The 18,097-nt window shown below is 37.2% G+C and overlaps 1 protein-coding gene across 2 annotated transcripts in view; it reads right to left on the bottom strand.

Moving 5' to 3' along the window:
* Positions 1–447: 447 nt before the first annotated feature.
* Positions 448–18,097, bottom strand: part of LOC145469973 (uncharacterized) — a 20,216-nt gene continuing 2,566 nt past the window's right edge. The window contains exons 2-17 of one of the 2 annotated variants that reach the window (XM_081453798.1): positions 17,214–17,337; positions 16,214–16,312; positions 14,623–14,688; positions 13,917–13,982; positions 13,485–13,576; positions 13,096–13,193; positions 12,423–12,550; positions 12,277–12,333; positions 11,885–11,959; positions 9,745–9,807; positions 9,523–9,579; positions 7,627–7,698; positions 7,048–7,107; positions 6,054–6,092; positions 5,276–5,367; positions 448–1,439 (exon numbers count right to left, since the gene is read on the bottom strand). In XM_081453798.1, coding sequence (XP_081309924.1) covers positions 1,322–1,439; positions 5,276–5,367; positions 6,054–6,092; positions 7,048–7,107; positions 7,627–7,698; positions 9,523–9,579; positions 9,745–9,807; positions 11,885–11,959; positions 12,277–12,333; positions 12,423–12,550; positions 13,096–13,193; positions 13,485–13,576; positions 13,917–13,982; positions 14,623–14,688; positions 16,214–16,312; positions 17,214–17,337 — 1,306 coding nt within the window. In that variant the 3' untranslated portion in view covers positions 448–1,321. Of the gene's footprint in view, positions 1,440–5,275; positions 5,368–6,053; positions 6,093–7,047; positions 7,108–7,626; positions 7,699–9,522; positions 9,580–9,744; positions 9,808–11,884; positions 11,960–12,276; positions 12,334–12,422; positions 12,551–13,095; positions 13,194–13,484; positions 13,577–13,916; positions 13,983–14,622; positions 14,689–16,213; positions 16,313–17,213; positions 17,338–18,097 lie in introns of those variants that run through there. The other variant, XM_081453799.1, reaches the window with a different exon arrangement.

Genomic DNA, 18,097 nt, shown 5'->3' with positions numbered 1-18,097 from the left:
TGGTGAGAGCGATTTGCCGGCGTCTTGGAAACAGGAGGCCGTGAGGTTAGTTTTCAAAGTTTTCCCTCGATACTTCGGGTATTTTTGCCAGATAATTTAAGTATCACATTAGGGGCATGTCCTTGATGTTTGATTTTAATTTTATTTGCCTGTTTTCGTTCAAGAAACGACCTTCTACAGTGCCATGGCGAACGCTATGAGTTCAACCAACACTGAAAGCGGTCAAAGCACGACACGGTGTGAATGAAAAGCAAATTGCTGTATGAAAAATCTTTCATTTTAATCACGCTTCACTGAAATATAAGACATTTTTTGGTGTACAATGAATTTGAAAGGACTAAAAGGTTTTAGCATTCGTGTCGACAGTTAGAAACAAGGACTAGATAGCTCAACTAGAGAGCTAGGCGATTTTTTCCTCTGTTGTTTTGAGTGGTCTTATAGCCAGCCTAATCTTTTAGAAAATTTTTCTCGACGTACAGCTGCGCTTTCTTTTCTGCCATGCTAGCACATTTTGTTGGTCTGTCTTGAGTATATTTTTTCTCGAGCTCCTGAGACAAAAAAAAATTGCCGGTCGCGCATAAACGTCGTCGTCTTTACTGCGAATTGTAAATTCAAATTTCTACAGGACGACGACGCGAGACTATAAGGTGACCCAACGGCGCCGTCGTCCGAAAGTCGTCGATTCGTAAGCTCCCTGATATCCAATCAAGACTATAAATGTACAATAATTTATGTTTATCTTTGGTTACCTAGCAACCAACATCATTTAAATACCAATGGCTTTAGGTAAACATCCTTGGACAAAGTTGACATCTATTTTTTCTCAAATATGTTACACCATCGATTTTCTTCAGTCAAATTAAAGTACATTCTAATATCCTGCCAGAACCTTGCCATGGCCCCACCCAGTTCCATCCTCATTCCCTGAGCAAAAATAATAAAAAAGGAGAAAACCTGGTGTATGTAAACAAGATATCCAGCTTTTGCACAAGACAAAGCAATTTCTAGAAGGATTGCATGTACTTCCAAGCATTAAAAGTTGCTGATCTAATTACTAGTAGAAATTTTATAAATTATCATCAGGGCTGTTGCAAAGGTTTGAAGGAGGCAGCTGATTTTGCCATCTTTTTTTAAAGAATAAGATAAATGGCACAGCAGAGAAGCCAGCCAAGAACATGAGGTAATGGTGGTTTTTGCCAGCTGCCACTTACTTTTGACAACCCCTGTCATTGCAAGATCTATCAAAATAGTGACACTATTTGATACAAATATATCTATATATACATGTAACACTTCTGATATGGCCCTGGAACAATGACTATTATTTTGTTACAGTACAGTCACTAAGGGTGGTTACCACATTAAGTAAACCAGTTTGAATTGCGTTAACAATTCCAGGATATGCCCCCAAGCTTGTCAGAACATCATGGGCTCCTTCCCTGAAAATAACACGAAAACAACAAAAAAATCAACAAGAGCATGTTCTGGAAGTGCATCCAAGTAAACATACATGTACCATTGCTTGCATCTAAGTGTAACACCAGACGCCAAAACATCCTCTAATTGGTTTAGCAGACCATAATGCAAACTTTTGTGCTCTGAAAGACTCTGAAACTCTTGCTAGCGCCAATATTTCATGGTTATACTAGAAGTAAAACCACTTTTGCGAAAGGCTTATGCATATTGACATAAGTCAGGGCCAATTTCTCTGAAGAAGTCTTCAATGTCCACTCTTTCTTCCATTTTGTGTGCTTAACTTTGAGCACGAAAGTTCGCACCACAGTCTGCCCAACTTCAAATGTTTGATGACTAATCATGCCATGTTTGACACCCAATTAGAGCATGTTTTGGTGTCACACGTTCACGCTTAGATGCAAGCGATGGTAGTACAGAGAAACAGTAGAAAGGTACCTCAGCTGACAGACCATAAATAAAACAAATGGTTCCCAACAGACAATGAACAGGGAAGCAGTGGTGAGAGTGCTCGCCTCCCACCAATGTGTCCTGGGTTCAATTCCCGAACCCGGCGTCATATGTGGGTTGAGTTTGTTGTTGGTTCTCTTCCTTGCTCCAAGAGGTTTTTCCCTGGGTACTCTGGTTTTCCTCTCTCCTCAAAAACCAACCATTTCTAAATTCCAATTTGATCTGGATTATTGTCAGGCACTTTATCATGAGCCTCTGGCTCAGGTGATTGTGCAAGCACTTCCTGTGTTTGACATTAAATTTGCATTTACATTTACATTTACATGAATTGACATGATAATGGTTGTACATGTAGTTCAAAGATACATACATTTTTTCTTAACATTTCAGCATGAAATGCTCAGCCATATTACTTCATACTAAAACTAACTTTAAAGGAGAAGGTCACTGCAAAAACCATGTATTTTTTTCCATCACCAATGAAAAGTTCACATTGAGTTGAGTTACTCACCGTTGTTTTAGCTTCTGAAGTGGATGCGATCCCAATGAAAAAGAAGTGAAAAGTTCGACACTGGGAGCCGCCATTTTGAAAGGATCTTGAAAGCCAGGCCACATATCCATGACATCATTCCGTCCGAGAGTGTGTTTGTTCTTTTGAGCTTTAGTATGGCTGCTCTTGAAGCCAGAACGTGCTAGTGATTCCGCGGGAGATAATAATCAAGTTGAATTGAATGAATGGTTGGAAAATGCTCTGTGGTGTACTTGTGAGAGATGTGCAACCATACTGATGCAAAGAAAATGTGTTTGTTGCCGAGATCAGCCGGAGTAGGTCACCAAGTTGGAAGGTACATTTTGCAGTAAAATTGCAATGGACGCAGTTAGTGGAAGAGGAGGTTTATTTTTAATTATAAATTGCTCTCAGAATTGAACTGGTGGCTTAAATAAATCCCCAGTTTAGTGCTTTTGATCTGATTTGTCTTCATTTTTATGTTACTGGCGGTTCAATGCGGAGGGAGTTCTGGTATCACAGAAACTGACAAGCTTTCAATGGTGTGTTTAAATCGGGCGGATGCTTTCCACCTCACAAGTCTGTGTTTTTACTTATTAGATCTGGATACTTCTTGCTCATGCTTGTACATGTTTGCCTAGGTTTCTTTACACTTATGGACTATGTAGACTCTTGTGAAATACACAGTGACTTTACATGTAAGATGCAAAGTGAAATTGACATCTTTGACGTGAAATGTGAAATTGACGACATTCCAAGATTTTTTGTGAGAATTGTGATTTGTATTGTTGGAAAGCTAAGCATATGTAATGCCTTTACAAGGGCCTTCCATTGAAAAATTGTCAGAAAGCATTTTTCAATGACCTACTTCTTGTCTTTCCACCCGCAAGCTCAAATCAGTATTCAGTTTTGAAACAGTCTGTCTGCGAAATGCTCGTTGCACACGTACACATTTTTGAGTTTTTTTGGCATGAATCTCTGATCCCGACGTAGTTGTTCGAACCACTTCTTTGGCAATTCTTTGTTCTTTGCAGGCAAATTAAGGAAAGTCACTCCTCTTTCCCTATAACTGGACTTGTTATCGGTAATTGTCGATATATAGATAGGACTGATGTACAGTTAACTACTTCTTCCAATGTATTTCAAATCAAATTAGACAGTATTTAAAATTTGTAACTATTTTAAGTTATCCCTGGCTGTCAAGGCTGATTATTAAACACACTCTGAGTTGTTCGAACCACTTCTTTGGCAATTCTTTGTTCTTTGCAGGCAAATTAAGGAAAGTAACTCCTCTTTCCCTATAACTGGACTTGTTATCGGTAATTGTCGATATAGATAGGACTGATTTTCTTGAAATTTAAGTCCCCGTCCAACGAGGAGCTTCAATTTCTTGCGCAGAAATAATATTTACCAAATCAAGTCAACGACAGTTCTGCCAGGCGAAAATATTTTTTTAAAAATGAAAAGTATAACTGATAGCTACCTCTTTTCGTTCCTTGCAATGCGAGGTTCGCTTGCAATGCGTGCCTTTACAAGGGCCTTCCATTGAAAAATTGTCAGAAAGCATTTTTCAATGACCTACTTCTTGTCTTTCCACCCACAAGCTCAAATCAGTATTCAGTTTTGAAACAGTCTGTCTGCGAAATGCTCGTTGCACACGTACACATTTTTGAGTTTTTTTGGCATGAATCTCTGATCCCGACGTAGTTGTTCGAACCACTTCTTTGGCAATTCTTTGTTCTTTGCAGGTAAATTAAGGAAAGTCACTCCTCTTTCCCTATCCTTTTCGGTTCGGGTTTTACAGCACGGGGCCCAACATTTTAGCTCAAAACTGAATAAACGAATTTAGAACAGAAAAGGACAGCTTTAGCCTTTGAGCTTTGCATCAATTCGGACTGAATGACGTCACGGATATGTGACCTGGCCTTCAAGGTCCTTTCAAAATGGCGGCTCCCAGTGTTGAACTTTTCACTTCTTTTTCATTGGGATCGCATCCACTTCAGAAGCTTAAACAACAGTGAGTAACTCAACTCAATGTGAACTTTTTATTGGTGATGGAAAAAATACATGGTTTTTGGAGTGACCTTCTCCTTTAAGAGAAAACTTTTGCAAGTTAATGGTAAGCGATGACTGTTATAATCCACCAAATATTTTTTGCTCAAATACAATTGGTCTAAATGACTGAATATGCCACAGCTAAAACTGAGGACATCTAAGTGATATTCCCTAATTTTTGCAAACAAAAAAAACTGAAGAAAAATACTTGTTATGAAAAATATTTGAAGGATAATAAACACAATAACCTCCACTTGACTTTAAAAATATGCTCTGATATTTATCTGCAGACATTATCTGTAACCCGAAGTTCACGGTTTTCCTCGAGATTCGCTCTCAGAATATTGTTTGCTTCTTGGAACAGACAAAGTTTGTAGACAAATTTCACTCAAGATCATATTTTATGCCAAATGGAGGCCATTGCTCACAATAATAGGATGATAATAATTATAATAGGATAATTAAAAGATGTAGGAGCCTGGAAGTATGACTTTAAACTTTCACTGTACATAAACATCTTTCCAAGGTCTTCATGGTGTCCACATTTTATAGAAATGAACTCAATCATGCTCCTATGTGATAAGTGCAGTATGGTACTCTTGGGAGTGAGAAGGTTGAAAAATACTTTTCCCTAGCTGTTGACAGGTGATAGATTCATTGGATATAGTGTCAACAAACAAAACAAGTGTGTTATCTGTTGGATAAAGACTCCTCCAGTAGATACTATGTCGAGCCTAGCATTAATGCTATGTTTAAAATGGATGCTTAAGCCTGTCTCATTATTAATACCTTATTAATGCATCTACAGTTCTCTCCCGTTGATGGCTGAGGAGATACATGACTGTTCTAAGGCCATGACACTTAATTGTCTTATCTGTGGACTAATTAAACCAAAATAATGCAGTGTTAAGTATGCCCCACAGAGTGGCAAAAGCCTTACACTGCCAGCACAAACATACATCTTAAATTTAGGTTTTAATAAAGAGTTGATGTTATTGCTAGAAAAATGTCTCCACGGGCAAATGGGAATAAAAGAAAATTTCCAGTAATTTCTGAATTTCTGGACTAATCAAATACTGAACCTTGAGAGTTAGACCAAAATGTTTGAAACTAAGTTGACTTGACTTGTCAATGACTTTTAACCACAACCTCCTGGGGGTATTGGACTGTCAATTCTTCTTCACCATGCCACGCAGTCACATCCAACCACTACTGCCCCACTCCATAATATAAACCAAAGGCTGCCCTTTCTTTCTCTGTCTGTGGTTCTGTGCAAGGTCTTTCTTGGTCTAACAAGTCCTCTTGTTCCCTCCGGAGCCCAGTTTAATGCTGTCCTGGGATGTTGGTTGGAATTCATTCTTTTTTTTTTTTTTTTCATTCTGAGGATGTGGCTAATGAACCTCTAGTGCCACTGGTATATTTGTTCACTGATGATGATGATGTTAGCCCAGTTTTGAAACTAAGTTGACTCCATGAAAATTTGTTACATTCAATATTTAATTTCTTTAGCAACTAAAAGTAGTAGATTTAAACTTAACATAATTCTACTGCAACTAGTAGTTAATACCTTGAGATGTGTCTCTACAATGCTTGGAAGATAATCTATCTGAAGTGAAGGAACAAACATAGAAAAAATTATGCAAGGTGTCCAGTGTTCATATGAACACATGAACACTCAGCTATCATACATGTATAGGGTTATTTCAGGGTTTTAGTTATGGGTTGGGCACCATGCAAGAAAATTAAGCAACTGTGAGGATAGTTTTGCCTGCCTGGTTTGACCATCTAGAGAAAGTTTTTCTCAAAAAGAAGTTCAGTTCAAAGAGTTTTGCCTGAAATGAAACCCCTGCATTTTTTCAGGACTGATTTTATATTTCACACGTGCAACGTTTTAAATCAGTCGTTTGGTATTTAACCCATTGACACCTGTGTCGGCTGTAACCGGCCATGATGAGCGTTGGCCTTTATTCCTCTTCTGACATCATCACCTTTAACCAAAACTGGCATTGTGTATACTCTAGTTCTGCAGGGGGAAAAGATATTTCCAATGATACCCAGATCAGAGTGATTGGGTCATCAATTGAGCTGGAAATGTGCACAAAAATGCTCCAAAATTTGAGTGAAAAACTCGAAACAAAATTGCCCTAAACTACACTTGGTTACTCCGTGGTAAGAATTTCTTGTCTCAATGATGTTTTCTTGGAAATTCTTGAACTGGAGCAAGCCCAGTAGAAGGTCAACCACTGCAGCAAAAAGATAAGATAAGGAGAAAAAGAAAAGGCAAACAAAATGACAAAAACCAAAAAGCCTAAAGATGTAGGTCACTTTCTCATTCAAAAAAAATCCCAAAATGTTGATTTCTGCGCCTGCCCAAGCAAAAATGTTATAAAATGTGATGCTAGCTTGGAAAGAGAGGCACGCTTTCGTCTTACAAATGCGTTTTTGAGTAGATTGGTGTGAATTTGGCCCACATTCAGGCTGAAAATGTTGAAAATGTCCAAAAAATCCATTTTTGCCAAAAAGCTCCAGGTGTCAATAGCTTAACCTTGACACATACATACCAAAATAGCAGAATTTTGATGGAAATTTGCAAAGTTGCCAAGAGCTCTGGATACATGTGTCTATAAGAAAACATACAACATGACTGTCATGAGCAAAAGCAAATCACTTCAGTCTCTATTTATCTGAAACAGGAGTTTATCCTAAGTGACCAGTGAAACTAAGCTAGTATAAACCCGTGATGACACACATTACACATTATCTACATTAAATCAGACTAATCTGTTAATAATATAACTAGTTATTAATGAACAAATCAGTATTTGATAATAACAAAGTAGTGTAAAGAACAAATGGTTATAAATTGATGAAAGTGAAGGTACAAAAAAAGATGTCCAAGTCACTCTAAACTCTATCATTAGGTTTCCAACTCATTTCTCTGACAGCTGGTTGTTAGAGATATTTTATACGCTTTTAAAAACAAGTAGAGTGCAAAACACACAAAAAAAGAAAAAACATTTTCATAATTATTGGTAGTACTAATTTATCAATTACAATGTAGTCTTGAAATTTATGTTCAATCACCATCAAAGCTGTGAAATACTGATAATACTGACAATTTTATTATAGTTATTTAGTACCTGGATGTCCTTATGCCCAGTGTGTGATGAAGTCAATGAGCACATGGCTTCTAAACAATCCCTGAGGGACATCTACAACATGTCGCAAATGAGACGTAGTCAGTTGATCTGTACTTCACACAATAGCTGTAATTTAAGATATTCAGTTGGCTTCAGTTGGCTACAACTGACCCAGGTAATGCCTGGGGGTCCAGAATCAAGTAAGGAGGGAAAGGGACGAGTAGCAGTCTGTCTAACTTTATAGAGGTCAGGAGTAGTTTTGGTGTGAATGACTGTGTGAATGAGAAGTTACCAATGAAAACAGTGGTGAAAAGGCGAGTTAGGGTGGTGAAGATAGGGTACAAGATGTTGTCAGGAGGAGGGTGGTAGTAGAATGGTCAAGATGGCAGTTGGGGAGGGTGGTGGTGGCTGTCAGCAGTGATTATAAAAGGTGATTTTATGGTGCATAGATCCAAACTGGCTGAATCGTTCTTACTAAATCAAGACGTGTAGTGTTTTCTCAAAAGGTAATAATATTGGATTTGCACAGTCATTAAATTTAAATTCACATCTCATTCTTTACCAAAGATATAGACAATATTACATGCCCACACCTGGATATGAATTTTTTCTTCGAGTGTTCAACTCGATATCCGTACATGTACATTAATTACAATTCTAAAACAACTACTTACTCTACTTACAGTACTATATTTACTTTACTATATTTACACTTCATTACAATACTTGTCTAATGTCTATCTACATATTACCCAAAAGTTACATTACAGTCAATACAGTTCTAAAAACATAGTATAAGCACACTTATAAACAGATTGCAAATTAAGGTACAGAGCCCATGCACAAATCCTACTTCTTATTAAATTTGTTAAGTTTCATTGGCTAATCATATGCACATGACTGGTCCAGCTTTTTATGATTACGGCCCACGCGCCAGATTTTTTCTCCGCTGCCTAAATTTCGCTCCTAAAAGTTAGTGTTAATCATCAATCTTTTGCCTTTTTTACACATCCATCCACGATTAGTCAAAGCAAGTTTATCTCTGTTCACTTTAAAATGGCAAGGAAAGTCACTGTAAGTAAATTCAATTGAGTGTTTTGAAGTTGTGAAAGTTTGCTTGGTTGTTTGCAGCTTGGCACTGTAATGGCGTGTAATCCTGTGTTTCAATCTTGCTGTAAAATTTGAGTCAATTTCAGTCAACTTTACCTCTGTGATCGTTGCTGTATTTAGGAGAATTTCTGTGGAATGCACTTAACGAATTTCCTCGCTTTCTGCTGTTCAATTTACAATAGAAAAGTCTGATTTCAAGTGATTTTAAAAGCAACGACTAACAGAAATTGTTTTTGTGGTAAAACTTCAAACTTTGCACAAAATTTCACACCGCAAAAACAATTTTGAAGAACTTAACTGGTGAAATATATGCAACTAACATAAAGTAGTTTTAAAAAAAAGCTGTTCTTCAATACATCTTTCTTTGTCTACTATCCGAGTTACTCGCTCATTGCCAAGATTTTTTGCAAATTGTTAGTAGATGGCGCGCAAGCCAATTCAATGACAAGAGCTGCGTAAACAAACCCATTTGTAATCTGTAAAGCCAATTTACTCCAGGAAAAAAAATAAACATGTTATTTGCCGGCTTAGGGTCGGTCCGTATAGTGAAAAACTGTGACCTCAGGCTTGAAAATTTTCAAGACTTTGGTCATGGTTTTTCATTATACGGACCTCCCAGCCAGCAAATAACATATGTATCTTCACTGCGTGCGATGAAGATATGATTTTTTAGTAAAAGGAAAAATCCTGGTATTTCACTGGTGTTTAATATATAATAAATAAGGTTTCATATTAAGAAGCCATTAACTGACTAAACAAGGTTAAATAGAGATTCATATAAAATACCTGATCTTGGTCTCCTGTCGCTAGGTTAGCAATCAGACACGAAGCATTCACAAGGACCTTGGGATAAAAGGTTGCTTATCAAACTTGTTTGAAAATGTCTGATTGTAACACACCCATACAGAATCTCACAGACTAGGAGTTCACTAAATTTTTCAAAGAATAAATTTATTAAACAGAGCCAGTCCAATGAAATGGTATGTATTGACATCAACAATACTATACCTGCAAGTTTTTTGGTCCTCTCGTCAGTGCTTCAACTAAACATCGGCCAGCTGAGAAATCTTCCTGCAAAGATTTAATTTTTCAAAAAAGACTCGGTCTGAAAGTTGTACATAATATGTCAGCGCAAAAAACTTTTTTTTCCATCCACTTGTCCATTGGACAAGTGCCACTCAGATTTTGGTTGCCCGTAAGTGAAATGCACTCGTCCAAAAAAAAAATTAAAGTTACTAAAAAAATGAATTAATTAAAAACTTATTGGTTATACAATTTAGAGTCTGAATGTACCAGGTCTTAAGTGTTTATCTTAACAACTGATCTGATTTCAGTGCTATGTTTTTGCTCTCTGGGGATTCAGATTTTCTTTTACTCCCAATATCCCACAGGTCAAGCAAACTTGCTGACATTGTGTACACTGACTGTGAAATGAAACATGTGATCTGATTTTATCTCACATGGTGAATCACATGGAAATGCAAGTGTCATGCTCCAGCACTTTTAAAATACGTAGTGATTACCTTTGCACTTGACATAAAGGAAGAAACATTTTAAAAAGGTTTCAGTGTTTCCTTGATCACAAAACATACCACTACTACATTATTCTTACCACGTTGTTAATCACTTCATTCAATTATGAACTCACGAAGCATCACTTGCTATTTTTGTAATTTGTGGTCACAAACAAGATCGCGTTATCACCATCAGGTCACCATATTATTCACTTTCCAAATATGGAATGTGGATACCAGCCTTCAACAAAACACTGCCAAAAACGGGCGGGTTTTTGAGCAAAAAGAAACAGACATTTGCGGAAAACCAGGTTAATTTACAAAGTTTAGAGATTCTTGGGCAACCCAGAACTCAATGGAAAAAAATATTCCGTAAATTCTATTTGTCCTCTTGGACAAGTGCTTTTGGAATTCCACTTGTCCAAGATCAAAATGTACTCGTCTTGGACTGGCAGACGAGTGGAAGTTTTTTGCCCTGTAAGTTGTTGAATTTTTTGGAAAAGATCATTGCCAACATGGATGGAAAACTAAATGCAACTAGTATGCTGGACAAAACTGTTCTGGATCAACGTTTTACCAAAAAAAATTAAAACAAACAAAGTGACATGACTGATTTTGTGATTGTCTTAAACTCTACTAAATTCCACACATGGAAACTTATTTTTATATGGATCACACAGGAAAGGCTTGCGTTACACCTTGTCCAAATTTGGTAACAGAGTCACAAAAGTATGTAAAATTACGCGATTTCTAAGAAATAAGAGTCACATTTAGAATGTTGTTTTGTGAAGAAACTCTTTATCTGCTGGTGGATTTTTGGGCAAGAGTTTGACAGGAAAACATAAGAAAGACTTACAACTTTATTTGGCCACTGAAATATGATATTGTCTTCAGAGGCTGATCTTCTTTGAAGTCTTTAAACTGATCTTGCCACTAGACCAGTCTTCTGTCTGTTTTGAATATGGCTGCCTTTAGCTCACGCTTCACACAGGCCACAGTTGTACAAGATACTACTGTGTTAAAGCATGATCAGCCAAGAACCTCAAACAGCGCTATTTTTGCTTTTAGGAAAGTTTTCGGACCTTTTTCGGAGCTCACCTTCCAGGAGCTTGCCATTTTCTCACAATTGCTTGCTTAACAGCTTGAAATAACTTTCTTTGCTTTGCCTTGTGGTCTTCAGTGGTAGTAGCATCACAAGTTGAATCTTTGCTGATGTATTTCAGGATTATAGTGCTGCTTAGATGGATATCGCTCCTTCTTCATAACATCTCATCTAATTCATGAAAGAATTCCACAACACGCAACGATCTTCTTCGCACAACAACACTGATCTAACACTACCATGTCAATGTAAACTATGACTATTTTTTTCCTCAGAAATCGCGCAATTTTCCGTACTTTTGTTATTCATTCCGCAAATTTAGATTAATTCTCTGTAACTCAAGTCTTCCTTGCGTGATCAATATGAAAATAAATTTCCATGTGTGGAATTTAATAAAGTTTAAGACACTCACAAAATTATTTGCATCACTCTGCTTGTTTTAATTTTTTGTCGTAAAACGTTGATCCAGAACAGTTGTGTCCAGCATACTAATAATCTCTATGCCAACAGAAAATTTTATTAATAATGTTACCTGCACAATACGATGCCTCTGCCAGTCTGTTCCAACAGACATCTGTGCAAGAATTCTTAATGATATCTCTTGAATCTATAAATTATGGGTGTAATCAATTAGACTTAAATGCCTGTTGTAAAGTACATTGTTTTGAATTAACATTGTAGTGTACATACATGCTTAGAAATTATTTCAGTTTGTCTTAAGATGCATGCATGTATTAATTTTTATGATTACTTCCCTAGCTCCCTGAGTTAGAAATTAGCTGTGGCAGGTTTTCTGGCTCCAGGTTGCAGGACAGATTTTACCCTTATTAAAGTAGGGAATCAAATGAACATGAACTACATGTTAACTCTGCATAATTATGTATGAGTTTCAAATAATTCAAGGCTCTTTCTGGTGCTGTATACCTTTTCATCTTGTGCCTTTGTCAATGCTAAAATTCTAGGCAGTGCATTCCGATTGCTCTACAAGAAATACACATGAAAAAACAATCATCATTTCGTTATCAAAAGAAAACATTTCACTTACATAAAACTTGGTCTCCCATACTGACCTCTATAAGGGGTGCCAAGTTTCCATGATGTTCAACAATGTGACTTAATGTCATCAGAGCAAGAAGTGCTATGGCTTCTTTCATTGCACACATTGTAAGAACAGGATCTAATGCACCATCAGCTAATGCTGTAAAACGAGCATAGAGTAACATGAGCTAACAGTAACAAAAACTCATGTTGAAATATACAGTAGATTGCAAGTTCAAAGTTCATGCCATCAGTTCACTATTTCCTTGCTGTTACTGGCAGCTCCTAGATGTTACAGGTCTGGATACATCTGTTTCAAGAATGGTCATTCTACAAAATTGTAAAAGCGATAATGTCAAAAGGTATCAAGCATAATGAAAGTTTGCTGTTGATATCTCAGCACAGTGTCAGGAGAAACCATGAATCCATGCAAGTTCATTCCTTCCCCTTCTATTGCACCGAACCACCGAGGACAGCAATCAAACATTGTCAAACTATCATTAACCACCATAACATTTAACATTGTTTGTGTTTTTACAATTTTAGTAAGAATTACCTTTCTTGAAACAGATGTATTCTGATGCCAACTACAGATGAGATGATAAATAAAAATCATTTATTATAAACAACTGCATTTGTTAATTTGTTCAAAGCATTCCATATACACTATACCTCGATATACAAACCTCAACATTACTAACTGACCTTGTGCTTTTAATTCAGGTGATTTACAAAATATCATCAGTGCACTGATTCCATCAATAAGTGTCTGTTCCTGACTCTCATTCACAGTTGATAGTATGCTAAAATAAGTATTCACTAATTAATTAACAGAATACAAATGTGTGCATTCTAGCCTGTTAAACTATATGTGCATTTACATTCTGCTCAAATTACTTTTATTAATTTATTCCAGTTGTAACACAACAATAACATAATCTACATGTCGCGTGCATGGAGATTTGTAGGCATCTAGGTACAAAATAATCACATTTATCACCATATCAGTTGTCACACTAGATGATCTGTATATATAGCTGCAGTCAACAATAATGAACCTGCCACCAATGTTGATGTAAACAACTTGTTGTCACCTGCACAAGGCCTTTATTCCACCACACTTAGCTAACACTGAATGTAAAGGAGGATGAGTGGAGAGGATCTGAAGTCCTGTAGCAACAGCTGCCTGTTAAACAGATCAGTGACAAATTATACAGTGTTCTCTTTTTAAGTGAATAACTAAAAATTTGTCCATTGCATTATAATGGTTTCATTCATTCATTACTTACAGATACAGAACTTGCTAATTAAACATGGTTTCAAGACTGGGACTCAAGTTTTTCATTATTTCTCTCAGCTTCATGTAACCACTATCAGCTATACAGTAAACATATAATAAATTATAATTATGATTTATTTTCAGCATGAATTTTGAGATAAAAGTATTCAACATCAAAATTGCACAAATATTCTTATATCAAAGAAAAAAGTTTGATTAAGTTTTCAAAAACCACAACATTACTTACTTTCACTTCATCATTTCCACTTTGGCTAAGAAATATCAGTGTTTGGACTCCACCCATTTCAACAACCTGATTTTAAAAAAATGTCTCAAAGTTTCTCAATGTTACCGGTACATAATATAACGTCTTATAGTTGGCCCAATACATCATAAATTTATTTTACTGAGTAAATTCATACAGCTGTCACAACAGTAAGGAAGGGAGAGCAGTACAGTGGTCATATGGACAGTGTATCTAGTTCAAGAGTGTCAAGGCTAGCTGTGGCTTGTGCACAACATTTTCTTCTCAGTGTGCCTCTCCTGTGTCTCACCACCCAAGCATGTAAAATGGGTACTAGAAAATTAATCGCCGATCAGGGCCAATCTTAAAAATAACACTGGAGCTTGAGTGTAACCTGTGATAGCCTTGCAAATACACTCAATCTAAGGAGAGTGCATATAAGTCCAGTTCTGGCTCTCTCTCTGTGTGTGTGTGTGTGTGTGTGTGTGTGTGTGTGTGTGTGTGTGTGTGTGTGATACAATGCTACACCCTTGGGAGAGAGTGACCCTTGTGAGAGAGTTTCTAATACCATATCGCTCATGCAGTTGAAGACTCACTCACCTGTGAAATGGTATTAAACATGCAATAATCTATATTTAAACCACAGTAAGTACATGTGTTTATCACAGTTGCTCAGTAGTTATCTACATATCATATTTTTTCTTCCCACCTTTGTTAGTCCAGCAGGATCCTTGCACAACTCTGTCAAACCCTTAGCAGCTTCTAACTTGAAAGACTACAAAGTTAACATAAATTAAAGCACTACATCAAGCTCCTGTAGATAACATTTTCCAAAATATTATTCCAAGAAATTCCTCCCAGATGGCAAGGACATCCATGGCTAATTAACCTAGTACTAAAGGTGATTGTGGAATAAAATAAATTTTAAATTAACTTTGTTTAACAAGGGTAACACACAACAGTCTTACGACTGACAGACCTATGGCCCTCAAATTCCAGATCAAATTGGAATTTAGAAATGTTGATTTTTGTGGAGGGAGGAAAACTGGAGAACCCAGAAAAAACCTCAGAGCAAGGACGAGAACCAACAACAAACTCAACCCACTTATGACACCAGGTCCAGGATTTGAACCCGGGCCACACTGGTGGGAGGTGAGCGCTCTTCCCACTGCACCGCCCCTGCTCCCCACCTTCCTCTGTGGAAAGTTAATGTGGATTTCAATAGGAACACAGTGTACAGCTTGAAAATGCATCATTAATATCATTAATTAATGATCAATGCTTACCAGAAAATGTACATGTAAGTCCTATATAACAACTGTACCATGTAAATAATGTATGTTCAAGCCACCAAAATTACTACCAAGACATTAAAACTGTCCATAGCGTTGAGGTGGTGCGCATAAATAGGAACAGCGATAACCAGAAAAGAGAATTCTTAATTTAACATTGAGTTCTAATGTATTGAAAGGCTGGCTGAAACACGGAGTGAGTTTGAGCGTGGTTGAGATGATTCAACCTGCATTGCAGAAGCAAACACAAACTTATGATAACTTTGTTCTCCAAGAAAATGACTGCACCTCCATCTGTACAATGCAAGTAGTAAAGAAACTGATCACATCACAATTGTGTGACATCTTTTATCTAGTTGTTGTACTCTTATTTGCTTGTGCTGTTCCAAATATGCTTAAAATATGTTACAATCTGTGACCGGATAATAAACAATTATTGGATGAGGTTGAGCAAAATATCACGAGTTGTCAGTGGCAAGGAAATCAATTATTATTTGCCAAAGTCAAAGGCTCAGGCAAATAACTGATCTGTAAGACACTGACAAATCATAATATTTCATGATAACCAAGTTCAATAATTGCTTTATCATTCGATCACCAAGTTTGTTCTCATAATTATTTTAAGTTACTCTTTGGAATCTCAGGGAAGCGATCTGCCATTTTTTTCAACCAAGAGCATGGTTACAATTCATTATTATGCAATTACTATGCATGAGCAGAATTTTATTTGCACCTACTGTAAACCATTATTTGCAGAGCAGGCCATTATTTGTAGGCAGTTATTTACAGGTCACATGGTGGGCTCTTGGCCAATGAAAAGGAGGGAAAATACATCGAATGGTAATAAAAATTGGCAGGTGTACTGGTCATGTTTCTCAACAAAGGTTTGCCAAAAATGGAGCTCATTCTCAGACTATAAATGGAATATTAACAACAACCTAGATAGCATATGGGATATGATAAATTGGGTTATAACAATGAACTATAACTTAAGGAATCTCTTTGTACCATCTGAAGTGATCTTGACTTTGTCACAAGGGATGTCACTTCAAGACAATTGTCACAAATTCTCTCTGGTTCTTCGAATCCAAGTTGTGGAAGAGGAACCTATAAAACATGTTTAATTAATACAGTTGCCATGTATGGTCTTTTAATCATTGTTATTAAAAGAACGTATATGACATCTGAGCTTGTACAGTTGTACTAATTGAAGGTAGGCAAACCTGAGCTCAGGCCAAAGTAGCCCACAAAGCCAGAATTTACCTCATCCCCATTTCTGTAGGGGTGGACATTGGTTCCTACAATATCTTGGGTCTTGGAAAAGATTGGGAGGCACAGTGGCCTCATGGTTAGTGTACATGTCTCCAAATTGAGTGGCCTGGGTTCAAGCCCTGGCTGGAGACATTGTGTTGTGTTCTTGGGCAATATGCTTTACTCTTGCAGTGCCTCTGTCCACCCATGGGTACTGGCGAACTTAATGCTGTGGGTAACCCTGTGATGGACTAGCATTGCATCCAGGGGGGAGTAGAAATACTCCTAGTCACTTCATGCTGCAGAAACTGGGATAAGCTCTGGTGGCCCATATGCAGAGTTTACCTTTTTTCCTGGAAAAGTTTTGTCCAATCTCAAAATCTCACAATCATTTATAACGAGTCTTACCAGAACTTTTTCTGCGTTTATTTCAGCCTCTGATCATAAGTCTAAAATCATTGGAGTCTTGGTTTTGGATTTTCAAAAAATGGTCTTTATGTTTCAATGAGTCTCAGATATTTCCTTTTTGGGCACCTTGAATGTTTTCTTTGGCATAAAGCAATCACATGTAAGGGACAGTAAACGCTAGCTCTAAAGACACCTATCTACCTATCTTTAAAAAGACATTTACTAAACAAAAGGCAGATCTAGTCAACTTAGCTCCCAGAACTTTACGTCTGGGCTGTAATTCATTTCATAATATGCGACTATGTATTAAGGGACCAAGGAGAAGAAGTCTGTCAGTTGATTTAATTACCTTCTCATTGCAGCATTTGCTACAAAGAATGTTTCCACATTGCCGACAGTGGTGTTTTCTACGAATCTGTGTAAACTTCTGAGAACAAAGGGGACAGGTCTGTGCCACATCATCTGCTAACCACCTTTACAAACAAATTAAAGATATTTAATATTGTTATTTCTTTAGCTGGCAAAATATATGCTTCAGGATTGGTCCAGCTCTCAGTAAATCTGCCATAGCACAGCCATGACAGGGAATAGCTAGTCATATTCGGATATAAGTTGGACTAGAAAATGCAGAACTTCCATCCTCCTACTACTTGAGAATATGACACTTTTATCTTTTCTCTATTCCAGGAGTTAGAAAATTGTTTGAAGTTGCTGAGGCAGGGGTGTGCTAGATAGGGGCACCCGGGTGCTACAGGCAACTAACTTTTGCCTTTGGGTGACTGGAAAAGCCACTTTTTTCATATACAGCTGTAAGCAATAAGTGCTGGGCACCCAGGATTACACCGTCTGTAATATTCCATGGTTAGGAACGTTTGGGCTCCTTATAATTTTTCTTAGACTACAGCCTTGCTGAGGTGAAGAAAACTCGCCTGAGGTGGAGGTAGATAAGGTCATGTACATCAGCCTGCATCAGGACAAGTAGCCCTGATTTCTGTAGTATTAATTGACTAGATCCTGAAATAGGGATGCTAATCAATTGCAAGGCTATGCCAGCAATAAATTTGCCAGTACACATTTATACACCTGAGTGGAAAGAGACACTGTGAGAGTTAAGTGTGTGGTTTTTTTTTTCATTTCAAGTCCATTCTTGTAAATTCATTTGACTGGTAGTATAAACAAATTTCCTTCCATGGGCTAGGATGATTGTCATTTGACCTGCTGATCCTTGTATGG

This window comes from Orbicella franksi, chromosome 15 (genome assembly GCF_964199315.1).
Source record: "Orbicella franksi chromosome 15, jaOrbFran1.1, whole genome shotgun sequence".
NCBI classification, from domain to species: domain Eukaryota; kingdom Metazoa; phylum Cnidaria; class Anthozoa; order Scleractinia; family Merulinidae; genus Orbicella; species Orbicella franksi.
The sequence above is the reverse complement of the archived record's forward strand: the minus strand, read 5'-3'. Positions and strand labels throughout refer to the sequence as shown.